This window comes from Adiantum capillus-veneris, chromosome 13 (assembly GCF_014529385.1).
Source record: "Adiantum capillus-veneris isolate H3 chromosome 13, ASM1452938v2, whole genome shotgun sequence".
In the NCBI taxonomy this organism is placed as follows: domain Eukaryota; kingdom Viridiplantae; phylum Streptophyta; class Polypodiopsida; order Polypodiales; family Pteridaceae; genus Adiantum; species Adiantum capillus-veneris.
The window spans coordinates 114498205-114512164 of NC_140943.1; the positions used below are offsets into that span (position 1 = coordinate 114498205).

General features: G+C 44.4%; 1 protein-coding gene across 3 annotated transcripts in view; it reads right to left on the reverse strand.

Moving 5' to 3' along the window:
- Positions 1-13960, reverse strand: part of LOC147444687 (RNA helicase family protein) — a 132499-nt gene that overhangs the window by 74038 nt on the left and 44501 nt on the right. For all 3 annotated transcript variants that reach the window (XM_086527227.1, XM_086527226.1, XM_086527228.1), the window contains 3 exons: positions 4182-4399; positions 4045-4097; positions 3065-3181 (listed from right to left, as the gene is read on the reverse strand). In XM_086527227.1, the coding sequence (XP_086383353.1) occupies positions 3065-3181; positions 4045-4097; positions 4182-4399 (388 nt within the window). The remainder of the gene's footprint in view (positions 1-3064; positions 3182-4044; positions 4098-4181; positions 4400-13960) is intronic.

Genomic DNA, 13960 nt, shown 5'->3' on the forward strand with positions numbered 1-13960 from the left:
GTGCACTACTGGCCAGATAATATACAGTGACAAATCATATCCAAAACACCCCATGGCATAGCGTTAAAACAATATTGTCATCAGCATACTCCTAATCTATTAAATCTGGCTCATCCTCAACAGGCATGAGTAGACCTCTAATACCTGGCTGATGTGCTCTAATGAAATCCGACATCGTCCCCGCCACAACAGGCAGCCCTTCCTGACTGAACGAGAGAGCTCAAACGGAGGCTCCATCAAAGGATCACGACTATTCCAGCACGACATGGGAGATGTCCAATACGACTATTTATAGAGGCGGACATTGACGATGCTCTTCAGCGACCGATACAATACATCCTCGGACAGTGCCCGATGCCGGGCATCCTCGAACATTGATGTTCATTTTAGCTTTTATTTTACTTCATTTTATTTTGTACCAAGACATTGTATTAGATCCACCAAGATTGTATCAGTTTGGTCTCATAGGTCATTTTGGCCTTTTTGAAGACGTTAATATAACATTTCATTTCTCTCTCTCTCTCCCCCCCCCCCCTTCTCTCATTGTATTGGGCACCTTTTGTATTAGCTGGCACATCCATACAGTCCCAGTTTGTAGTAGTTGTATTTTTGTTTCGGTTCTTTTTATTCCGGACATGGTATCAAATTCACTGTGTTGTAACAGCTTGGTCTCATAGATCATTTTGGCCTTTTGAAGACGTTAATAAATCATTTCTCTCTTCTTTTTTTTTTCTTTTTTTTGGAAAAGTCAGAGCTATATATTACTGAGTACAATATGATCCCCAACGGATGCAAAAATAGCCTGTCACGTGGGGTGTACAAGCTAAATGTAAGGGTGAGAGCCACTATAGTGACAACTCGGCTAGTACAATCTCATGGTGGTCTGTGTAATGAGTGGAGTAGAAACCACTGAGGGGGGGCATAATGCCATATAATCTGACCACCTGTAAGTGTGAAAAAGAGTGGAGCTCGGGCCCAACGCCGAAGAAAGGCAAATCGTCGAGCCTCGGCTGCTCTAGATGTACCTCAGGAAGAATCCCACTGCCAAATCAGGGTGTGAATGATGTCCAGCCAAATGGCAGTAAGGGTATCCTGAAGGAGCTGTGGAGCCGCACTGAGAATGTGAAGACAACGAGCTCTCCAAATATTCCATAGTGTAATGCTAGTGATGACTGAAAAAACTTCATCGCGTGTCTGAGGATCCCCCTGCCATGCGATCTGTGGTAACATAGCCAAAGTTCCTCGCCGATAACAAGTCGAGGTAAGCATAAGAGCTGGATCTGTGTCTGTGCCCTCGTACAAAAGATGCGGTCCGGGCATCGGCATCAACCATGAGACAGAACCCCAAGTGAGAAATCCATCCTGAACTCCTGCTCTGCTAAGTAAAAAGCAAACTGGTAGCCACACTGTATGAGAAGAGGAGCATGACCAAAGATAGTGGGCAGGTGACTCATGTAGTCGCGAAGGACATCGAGTGCATAACAGATCATGACCCATAGTAGCTAGCCAAGTCCCAACTGGAAGTCCTGCATGTGCAATCATCCACATGAAAAAAGAAATACGACGAGCCGCATGTAAATCCCAGATGGCTGACCAAAACTGCTGTAGATAGGCATGGGAGAGACCTGAATGTAACCAGAAACGCATACGAGTGGGCTGCTCTGGGTGCTGTCTCATCAATGCTAATCTTCCAATTCTGATAGTGTACTCAAAAAATGATACATGTGCACCGGTGGAGTTAGAGTGAGGCCAATGCCACTCTCCTGGGTCCCAATAAAGCTGAGATAAGGCACGACCCTCCCACACCCAAAGCCTCCAAAGGGCGGCATCAGTGGATGCGAAACGGGGGTCGACACAACGACGCTTTCCGCGAGAGCCAACTACTCGTATGGCCTCCCATCGAGCACCGGTGTAGACAAGGTGCGGAGAGGTGGGAGCAAATGTCAATCTAGCATGAATCCCCTGAGAGGAGTCTGAATCAACTGTGAACAGCATGGCGTCTAAACGAACTAATAACAGAGTGCTCTGAGCAAAGAGACCTTCCCAGCCACTATGTGGAGGCATCTGAACCGTGCCTCGCATGACTGCGTCCCACTGTGAAGGAATGGCGGAGTCAATCTCAAGAAGTCTGTCTGTCACCCCGCGACCAATGTCATAATGTTCTGCTACAAAATCTGCATCCAGCATACACGTCTCATGAAACAACCGCATAGAGGCAGCAGGGCAGGTGTCCCAAGCAGCCCAATCAATGTGAGTCCTCTCTCCAAGCTGACGAGGTGGGTTAACCGAAGAATCAAGAACTGCATCATTCCAAATGAGAGGCTGGCGCTCAATCTCCTCACGACATGAGGGAGGTGAGCGTATGAGAGCTAGTCTCATGGAAACCCAAATCTGAAGGAGTGATCCCATGCCTATCTACAGCAGTTTTGGTGAGCCATCTGGGATTTACATGCGGCTCGTCGTATTTCTTTTTTCATGTGGATGATTGCACATGCAGGACTTCCAGTTGGGACTTGGCTAGCTACTATGGGTCATGATCCGTTATGCACTCGATGTCCTTCGCGACTACATGAGTCACCGGCCCACTGTCTTTGGTCATGCTCCTCCTCCTCCTCCTCCTCTCTCTCTCTCTCTCTCTCTCTCTCTCTCTCTCTCTCTCTCTCTCTCTCTCATATTGTCTACACATTGTACTGCTTAGTTCACACATTTCACGCCTTTCACCTTTCACACCTATCAGCTTAGTTTAGGATTCCGCAGTATTTATATTTTGTTATCCTAGTTTAATTTATTTTGTTAATCTGACTTTGTATTAGATACACTGCATTGTAACTTTCTAGTCTCATAGGTCACTTTTGCCTTTTGAAGACGTTAATATAACATTTCATTTCATTTCATCTCTCTCTCTCTCTCTCTCTCTCTCTCTCTCTCTCTCTCTCTCTCTCTCTCTCTCTCTCTCTCTCTCTCTCTCTCTCTCTCTCTCTCTCTCTCTCTCTGTGTGTGTGTGTGTGTGTGTGTGTGTGTGTGTGTGGGGAGGGAAGGATAGTATTACTTAGGACAAGTATACCTGCAACTCAGGCTCAAGAGATGCATGAAGTGGCAATATTACAGCATCCATACAAGAACCCTCCTCAAGCAGTCGTATCCTATCTTCGAGCTTCTTGATTGCCTTATCAATTTCATCCTGCATTATGGAGTGCCTTGTTTAAAATACACAAGTATTTCACAATCAAAGCCAAAACAATAAAAATTCCATGTAAAGAAACTCAAAAGCCTTCAAACACTCAACTATAGTCATCATCAAATTAACTTAGAATTCCACATTTGTCACCTTTAGAAACGTCTAACAAGGTCAGACATACGCACACATCTACATCAACTCCCTCGAGAGGAAAGCATTTAGTGCTCATTAATTATGAAACGCTAACTTAACACCATTGTGCATCGCTCCCCATGAAAAAACAATGAGAACTAGGAGATAATCATGTCATAGAGTCCACCCATGCCCAATATAAATGTCGAGGAGGGACAGACATTTACAAGGGCTGCTATCATGTAAAGATGTGCAATCAAGATGGAACACACTGGATTCATTCTCTTGTAATCTCTCGCCCATACAATCAATTTCAAATTCCATATCAATGGTGTTCCATTCACTAGGAGACAACTTGGTAAGCTACTACAACAAAGCACTCACCATGAGTCTTTGACTTAATTTTTTTGTTTATTATTTCCTCTAAAATTCATGGGCACAGGCTACTTATGAATAGTACGGGAAATTGATCAACTGACATAGTAACATACGAACGAATATGAACCTTAACCTTCAATGGACCAAAAATGTACGAATGTTGCCACAAAATCACAGAAACATAAAGTGAAGGAGTCTCCTACCCTGAAATGGCATAGATACATGAGAAGTGTGCTATTAAAATGCATGCACAGCAGCAATACATGACAAAACTATCAGTGACGAGTTGCATTACTATTACCACCGAACACTTTATAGATTTAGAGTAAGCATCAATAACACTGTGCCTGTTGTACCTTTCCAGTAAGGAAAAGTAAGATATCCCCAGGACCCTCTTGCGTGTGTATTTCTGCAGAAAAGGTCCAATTAATCAGTCAAAGACGATATGGCTTGTAAGTACACTATTCAAATCCTTGACAAATACACTCTATACCAAGTGCTGTTTGAACAGCAGACTCGATATAGTTGATAGGCTGCTCTGTGCTGTAAAGGACCTCAACAGGGAACAGCTTCCCTGGAATTTTCATAACTGGACATCCAGAGAAGAAAGATGAAAATTTTTCACCATCCAAAGTTGCAGAGGTAATGACAATTTTTAAATCAGGACATTTCCTGCCAGCCAATCTTTTAAGCAGCCCAAGTAAAACATCCCTGCAAAAAAATATCACTTTTAAACTCTGATAGAGCAAGCTGAAAATAATATTATATATTTTACAGAATCAGATTAAAAAAATGCAAACAGGTGGGCATGAGTATGCCAGTCAATCTCACAGACACTCAAAGGTATGTATCCAAATATGTACGGACATCCAAAGCGCAATAGAAAATAACCACATTAAAACTGTCAACTACTCCCACAAGTATCTAAAAAAAAAAGAACCTTAACTATGTTCTAACTATAATTTAGGTCAAGCAAGTGCAACTGCTGCTCCTAGCCTACTATGCACATGAACGCATACTCCTTAAGAAATTTGCTCCATCCACATACACCAGGTCCTCAACTTGAAGGTTCATTTTCTCCATCCACTATCCACTAAGTCCTCAACTCGATCCTGAAGGTTGACCACACGACCTATTTTGCAGTTTCATTTGTTTTGTAATGATTTTGAGCCTTCAATTTTGGGCGGTAGCTGAATGAATTTATGAGAGGTGGCCCTGAACATGCCTTCTATTGCGGTAGTACTGCTTCAAGTCCTCACTTGAATGGTTGCAAAAAAAATCTAACCTATGAATCTTTAAAAGTGGAACATGATCAATTTTGGGAGGTAGAAGAATTAATTTATGGGAGGTGGCCATGAACATGCCTTCTATTGTGGTAGTACTACTTCAACTCCTCACTTAAATGGTTGCAAAAAAACACTGATCTATGAATCTTTAAAAATGGTTGCTAGAAAGTCTGTTAAATTTTTATGCCAGAGTTTTGAGTGGTCTTACATTCATTTCTAGCTTGCTCATGAGTGAATTTCTTGATCATGCCATGAGCATTGAGATGAGTAGGCATAATATCATCTTTGGTCCAAAAGATTGGTGGAAGCTCCATTTTGATTTTTTGAAGACTCGTGTCCATTAATATTGTTGGAAACCCAGGTGAAGTTGGAGGCTAGTCAAGTAGATGGCGAAGAGGATGCTTTTTTGCTAGATCATGATTTATGAGGTTGATCTTTACAAAGATGGCCAGGCTTCCAACATTGCAGGGAGTAAAATCACACCAAAAGGCGATCTACTACTTGTTTAGACAGATGCTTGGGCTGGACTTTGAGGCTCATTAGTTCATGCATCACTTTGTTTCAAGCATTAGGAGGTGCTAGGGTGAGCCTGGGCCCTGCAGTCATAGGATAGAGCTTGGGATTAGGATTGACATGGGATTGGTGTTGTACTAGCACCGGATTAGAACATTTGTTCATGCATCACTTTGTTTCAAGCACTAGGAGGTGCTGTCACAAAACAGGAGCGTACACGAGCACTTAGAAATCTGAAAATAAAATACTTTGCAAAAGGGAGAGAAGGGAGAAGATCGACACAGTATTGGGGACCAGAAGATGGGCTGGTCCCCCCCCCCCCCCCCCCGTTAAGAGTATTCTTTTATTCAGGGAGAATTCTTATACAAGCACGAGAACCCGAGGCAACCCCTCCGTTCTGTAATCTTAGACCCGTAGGTCGTGCTTTCCCGTAAAGGGCTTGGGCACAAGGCCGTTCCTTCCCGTAAGGGACTTAGGCGCGAAGCCGTACTTTCCCGTAAGGGACCTAGGCGTGAAGCCGTACTTCCCGTGAAGGGCCTTCCCGTAAGACGGGAGATTCCTGCAAAACAAACCACATAGAGCAACAATTCTCAATGCGTATCAACACCTTATACCTATCGCTCCTTGCTCGGAGAATCGACCTCTGTACTCAGTCGTCACGCGAACACTTGCAAACTCTGTCACCAGCACGTGCTCCAGAATCCCAGCGCTAGTTCTTGCTGTTGCTCCCGGCCTGCTGAGAAACTGAACGCTGACTGTCCTTTTATAAGCCCTAGCACCCGGCGGGAATAGAGGCCCAAAAAGCAGAGCCTGGCGCTCCTAGAGAGAGGAGAGATAAAATCGCTGAAGCTAGCGCTTTCTAGAGAGAGGAGAGAGAGAGATCACAGATTTCAGCCCCTTGCGTAGGTTTTAGCACTGGCTTTTTTTTTTATAAGAGCCTTGCTTGCTTTATTTTATTAATAAAAGGGTTGATCACTTAAAAGTGACCGGCCACTTTATAAAATAAAGTGTGAACCTGTTCAAACTTTAAAAACTCACTCAGTTAGTGAAAATAATGCTACACGAACACATTCCAGGCGTCCCCAGATGCAGGACACGACACAGATGCAATGCAGACACAGACTCCTTGCGGGAAAACATCTGTCCTCCTGCGACTGTTCCTGCTTTGCATAAAAAGCTTCATTGAACCCATCTTTATTCTTGTGCTTGCGTTCTTACGCGTACTTTCTTACTCAGTTCGGATTTCCTCCTCAGCCTACGGGATGCCCCCTTACTGATGCACCCGTCACCCATCATGTGACGCATCAAGGGCACTCGTAACCCGGCCCTTTCCACCGAACTTACGGAAACTCCTTCGCGATGTTTACCGTCACCCATCAAATGACACATCAGAGTTTGTCCGTTCTTGATGGCGGTTCCTGTAGCTACAATCTTTTAACAGTTCTTAGTGCACATAATAAAATATCCTAAAAAAGAGATTAATCATTAAAAATAAGAAAATAGTCCACTTAGCAACATCCCTCTGGCTTCTAAACAGTTGACCTCAACTGTAGTGCTTGGACATATACCTCCAGTATCTCGGGATAAGCTGCTAATTCCTCCTGCGTCGTCCACTGAGCATCTAGATTCGAATAGTTCTTAAACTTAACCAAATACTTCCGTGTTATCTTTCCGGACTTGAGAGACCGCTCCTGATGACTTACTATCTGCTCCGGTTGGAGTATTTCTTCTGTTTCCTCAACCTCAGGAGGTTCCTCAGCACTAGGCTGGCTTGGAGGCGGTCCTTGAAACGGCCGGAGTAAACTAACATGGAAAGCATTATGGATCTTCCAATTAGACGGTAGCTCTAATCGGAAAGCGACATCATTCACTCGCTCAGTGATCTTAAACGGCCCATAATAACGGGTAGAAAGTTTTACCACTTTCCCCTTATGGGACGCTTGTTTCTTAAGTCTTGCCTTCTCAAACTTGAGTAAGACTAACTGTCCGACTGTTAAGTCTAGATTCCTTCTGTGCTTGTCTGCAGCTTTCTTATGCTTTTCCTGAGAGCGGAGAATAGCTCTCCTAACTTGCCCGTAGCGGTGTCCAAATCCCAGACAAATTCATCTGCTGCAAAGATCTTATCCTTAGTTAAAAGGATCGGTGGAAGCAAAGGCTTACCATAAAGAATCTCAAAAGGTGCTTTCCCCGTCGATGAGTGTATGGTATTGTTATACGCATACTCGACAAGAGGCAAATATTTTTCCCAGTCAGATTGCCGGTCTGACACATAAGCTTTTAACATATCCAATACTGTGGAATTGGCTATCTCACTTTGCCCGTCCGTTTGAGGATGGTAGGCGGATGAAAAATTCAGCTTTGTACCAAGATTATCCATCAAGGCACGCCAAAAATTTCCTTTCATGCGAGGATCTCGATCGCTCACAATAGACTTAGGCATTCCATGATGCTTAAAGATCTGTGCTAGAAAGACCCTAGCCATATGATCTGCTTTGATTGTTTTCTTGACTGGTATAAAGTGTGCTTGCTTGCTAAACCTGTCCACAATGGTCCAGATCGCGTCATTTCCAGTCTGAGTTCTAGGGAGGTCCATGATGAAGTCCATGGCAATACTTTCCCAAGGTTCATTAGGCACAGGCAAAGGTTGTAGCAACCCAGGCGTCTTATGCCGATCATACTTCACTTTTTGGCAAACCAAGCATTCCCTGACATACTTATCAATGTCAGTTTTAAGGCTAGGCCAAAAGAAATATCTTTCCATTGCTAAGGTCGTAGGGAGAATCCCCCGATGACCCGCATAAGGCGAAGCGTGTGCTTCATCCATGATCTTCTTTCTTAATGGTTCCGCCACACATATGGCCTGATGGTGGTAGAGATAACCGTCCCGAATGGAATAGGGAAACTCATTCTCTCCACGATGTAGCTTTCCCCAAATGGTGGAGAAGTCTGGATCATTCGGATACAAATCCGGTAGTGCTTCTAATTCTTGGTGATACACCGAAGTGATAGCGTTCACCCTTGGCCGCCTAGACAATGCATCTGCGACTACATTCTTACTCCCAGCCGTGTGAAGGATCTGAAAGTGAAACATAGACAAAAAGTTTGCCCATCTCATTTGCTTTTCAGATAGTTTCCTTTGCGTAAGAAAATACCGCAAACTCTGGTGATCAGTCTTGATCACAAAATCCGCTCCTAGAAGATAGTGCTTCCAGTTGGATAAGGCGTGAATCACAGCCATGAGTTCCTTTTCGTAGATTGATGCATGCAACTCTACATCCTTAAGCCGTCTGCTTTCATAAGCCACTGCATGGCCTTCTTGGTTTAACACTGCTCCGATGCAATCACTCGAAGCATCGCAGTGAACCTCAAATGGTTTCCTTAAGTCAGGCACTATCAAAATAGGTCCATGGCTTAGCAAGTACTTGAGCCGATCAAAAGCTCCTTGTTGTCTCGATCCCCATCTGAAAGGAATCTTCTTCTTTGTCAAATCATGAAGTGGTCCTGCTACATGAGCAAATCCTCGGACAAACCTTCGATAATATGAACATAATCCCAGAAAGCTACGTACATCATGTACCGTAGTGGGAATAGGCCAATCTTCAACCACTCGGATCTTGGCAGGATCCATACTCACTTGATTGTGAGAGACTATATGGCCGAGATAGTGTATCTCTGAGAGAAAGAACTCGCTCTTCTTTGCATTCACACTTGATTGTGAGAGACTATATGGCCGAGATAGTGTATCTCTGACCATATAGTCTCTCACTTGATTGTGAGAGACTATATGGCCGAGATAGTGTATCTCTGAGAGAAAGAACTCGCTCTTCTTTGCATTCACATGCAACTCATGCTTTCGCAATTCTTGAAACACTAAGTCCAAGTGCTTCCGATGTACCTCTTCTGACTTTGAGAAGATGAGTATGTCGTCAAAGAATACTCCCTTAAAAGCTCGATACGGGCTGAAAATGCGGTCCATCATGCGATTGAACGTCGCAGGAGCATTGGTCAAGCCGAAAGGCATTACCGAAAATTCATAAAGCCCAAAGGTTGTGCGGAAAGCAGTCTTATGGACATCCTCAGGGGCGATCCGTATCTGATGATACCCACTCTTTAAGTCTATGCGACTAAAGACACTTGCACCCTGCAACTTATCAAGTATATCATCAATCCGAGGGATCGGAAAGCAATTCTTGATCGTGATCTTGTTTAAAGACCTATAGTCTATGCACATTCGAAACGTGCCATCTTTCTTCTGCACCAGTAGAACTGGAGAGCAGTAGGGTGAAGCACTTGGTCGTACTAACCCTTTCTCTAGAAGCTCGTTGACTTGCTTCAAAATTTCCTCTTGCTGACGAAGACTCACCCAATAAGGGGGTTGATTGGGAGGCGAGCTACCTGGTATGAGATCTATGCGGTGATCTTCCGGGTGTACCGGAGGGAGTTCATCAGGAAGTGTTTCCGTGAAACAATCTTTGTACTTTTCAATAAATTGAAGACGCTTAATTTCCAGACAAGAGAGAGAGTCCCCACTAGTTTTATCCTTCTCACGTGCAAAAATCAAGTAAGCAGAAACACACTTCTTCATTTCTTTCTTAATGGAGATATGGCTTACAATTGGGAACTGCCAATCTCCTGCATCAGCATGAATCTTTATTTTCTTACCCCCATGGTCAAAAGTGAGGGTCTTTTCCACATAATCGGGAATAGGTGTCATGTGGAAGTGCCATGGCATACCCAAGATGATATCACATCCCTCGATAGGTGCCATCAAAAATGATTCGCGGTCCTTGTACTCGCCAATCCGAAGATTGAGCTGTCCTTGCACGGGAGTTGTATTGGTTGTCAACCCCTTGCCGACCCGGATGTAACCGGTGTGCCAACCTGAGCCAGTGTGAGGCACAAACGTTCCGCAGTATCCAAGGAGATGAAGTTATCCGTGGATCCTGGATCATATAGAATCAGTACTCGCTGGTTGTTCAAAGACCCCCAGCCCTTCAGAAGTTGACGCTTCCCTTTCTCCGTTTCTGTGTTTCCTTGAACATCTAGGATTGAGTTCGAGCTTGGTGGTGCGGGTTCCTTCCTTGCTTTCTCTTGCCTCGTAGAGGCTTGTTCTTGCCGTTGCTGCTTTAGCGGGCAGTCCGGTTTCATATATCCTTTCTCGCCACAGTAGAAGCATCTTCCTTCCTCTCTGAAAGTTTGAAGTTGAGTAGGAGAAAGATACTTAGTTCGCTTGCCAGTGCCCTCTGGCATCTTAGAATGATCATCGTCCCTAGATGGAGGACGTTTTCTTCCTTGGCCCCCTTGGTCATCGTAGACCCCTCTTTGTCTTGCACGGTAAGTGCTATGCTCCATCTTTCTGGGCGTCCCAGTTGAGTGCAAATCCTCAGCAATGATTGCTGACTCCATCATCCTCTGAAGAGTATCATGCGGATACACCTTCATACTCTTTCGAAGCTGCAGTTGGAGACCCGCTTCGAACTTTCGTTTCTTTTCCTCGTCGGCAATCTTCATGAAGGGAGTGACCTTCAGAAGGACCGACCAATACTTGTCCACATAGGTCGTTACTCTTTCATGTTCCTTCTGGGCAAGCCAGTCCCATTCCTTCCGTATGTCCTGCTCGAAGTCAGGTGGAAGAAATTGTTCATAAAATTCAGATTTGAAGCTCTCCCAAGTTCTGGCCTGAGAACCTTCCAGAATCTTGGCTAACCACCAATTACTTGCCGTTTCCTTGAGGTGCATCCCCACATGGCGTAATTTGGATCTTTCTGTGAAGTGCCCATTGGTAAAGGCGACTTCAAACTGTGTGATGAAGGACAGTGCTTTGGAGATGTCTCTCCGTCCATTGTAGGTTTCGAACTTGATGTCCTTGTCGCCCGATTTGAAGACTCTCATGTGATGTTGAGACTTGCGACCATGCTTCTTGAATCGAGGCTTATCTTTAGGTTGATGTAGGGTAGTAGTAGTAGCAGCTTCCTTCTTCTGACGCGATGATCAAGAAGTAGAAGTATAATCAGGAGAGTAAGATGGAGATGAGATAGAGATGTCCTTGCTCTCGTCTAGCAAAGAGAGCGCTTTTTCCTGGCCTTTCCTTGAAGTAGGCCGTTCATTCCGATCCGAAGATCGTTTGTGCACCTCGGCACGTTCTTCTCTTGCCTCCTGTGGTCTCACGTCAACAGTGTTGTCTGGATGCTTGGCTGCATCAGTTCCATTCGTTTTCTTCATTCCGCCCAAGAGCTTTTGGACGTCTGGCAACAGTAAGATTTGTTGCAGATCCGCAAGCTGAGCTTGCACTTGTTGAAGCTCCTCTTCAACGCTTCTCCCTTGGCCCGACATGGTTCTTCCTGTTCTTCCCGGAGTCGTCCTTCTTTGCAGAGAAAGAGAGGAGTCCGAGCTCTGATACCACTGTCACAAAACAGGAGCGTACACGAGCACTTAGAAATCTGAAAATAAAATACTTTGCAAAAGGGAGAGAAGGGAGAAGATCGACACAGTATTGGGGACCAGAAGATGGGCTGGTCCTCCCCCGTTAAGAGTATTCTTTTATTCAGGGAGAATTCTTATACAAGCACAAGAACCCGAGGAAACCCCTCCGTTCTGTAATCTTAGACCCGTAGGTCGTGCTTTCCCGTAAAGGGCTTGGGCACAAGGCCGTTCCTTCCCGTAAGGGACTTAGGCGCGAAGCCGTACTTTCCCGTAAGGGACCTAGGCGTGAAGCCGTACTTCCCGTGAAGGGCCTTCCCGTAAGACGGGAGATTCCTGCAAAACAAACCACACAGAGCAACAATTCTCAATGCGTATCAACACCTTATACCTGTCGCTCCTTGCTCGGAGAATCGACCTCCGTACTCAATCGTCACGCGAACACTTGCAAACTCTGTCGCCAGCACATGCTCCAGAATCCTAGTGCTAGTTCTTGCTGCTGCTCTCGGCCTGCTGAGAAACTGAACGCTTACTGTCCTTTTATAAGCCCTGGCACCCGGCGGGAATAGAGGCCCAAAAAGCAGAGCCTGGCGCTCCTAGAGAGAGGAGAGAGAAAATTGCTGAAGCTGACGCTTTCTAGAGAGAGGAGAGAGAGAGATCGCAGATTTCAGCCCCCTGCGTAGGTTTTAGCGCTGGCTTTTTTTTTATAAGAGCCTTGCTTGCTTTATTTTATTAATAAAAGGGTTGGTCACTTAGAAGTGACCGGCCACTTTATAAAATAAAGTGTGAACCTGTTCAAACTTTAAAAACTCACTCAGTTAGTGAAAATAATGCTACACGAACACATTCCAGGCGTCCCCGGATGCAGGACACGACACAGATGTAATGCAGACACAAACTCCTCGCGGGAAAACATATGTTCTCCCGCGATTGTTCCTGCTTTTCGTAAAAATCTTCATTAAACCCATCTTTATTCTTGTGCTTGCGTTCTTACGCGTACTTTCTTACTCAGTTCGGATTTCCTCCTTAGCCTACGGGATGCCCCCTTACTGATGCACCCGTCACCCATCATGTGACGCATCAGGGGCACTCGTAACCCGGCCCTTTCCACCGAACTTACAGAAACTCCTTCGCGATGTTTACCGTCACCCATCAAATGACACATCAGAGTTTGTTCGTTCTTGATGGCAGTTCCTATAGCTACAATCTTTTAACAGTTCTTAGTGCACATAATAAAATATCCTAAAAAAGAGATTAATCATTAAAAATAAGAAAATAATCCACTTAGCAACAGGTGCTAGGGTGAGCCTGCAGTCACAGGATAGAGCTTGGGATTAGGATTGACATGGGTAGTGACACACTTTCAATATTTGTCTGTTCACAATCTCTTTTCACTAAGCGAAGTGCATCGTATTTTGCAAATGGTTGAAGCTATACATTTGCCACCCCTATCATTTGGACGATTTTCTTCTATCTTTTTACCGTATCTTTATCTAGTTTGCTAAATCTTCCTCCGTTTTGCAATATGTGGAAGCCCGCTTATTCGTGATTTGATACTTAATGAACTTGACAAAATATTAATCACCACACTTCAAAGAGACAAGGACCAGAGTGAGGGTTGAAGAGGGTTGTTTTATGGACAAAAAGGATAAGCTAGGTGGCATGGGGACAAGTGTCCAACCACATGTCAAGAAGGTTGATGCATGTGTGACAAGTGTTTCAGCTTTTGAAAAGCTTTACAAGTGTCCTTTCAACGATCAAAAAGAGTGGACAAGTGTCCCAACTTTTGGAAGCTTTGCAACAAGTGTCCTTCCACTTGTCCTTCTAGAATCCTCCTCCTCGAATCTTCTAGAACCTTCCTTCTTTGGAAAATTGCTAACAAAAAGAAATATCAATATGGGTATCAAATGAAAGCTCTTTTCATGTAGTTCACGATTCTAGCTTTAAAACATAAATCCAAGATGCTTGTGAAAACCTAGAAGCATTCAAAGCATTTAACCCACATACACACAATGAGCAATCTTTCATGATCATGCTATCTTATTAATTGTAA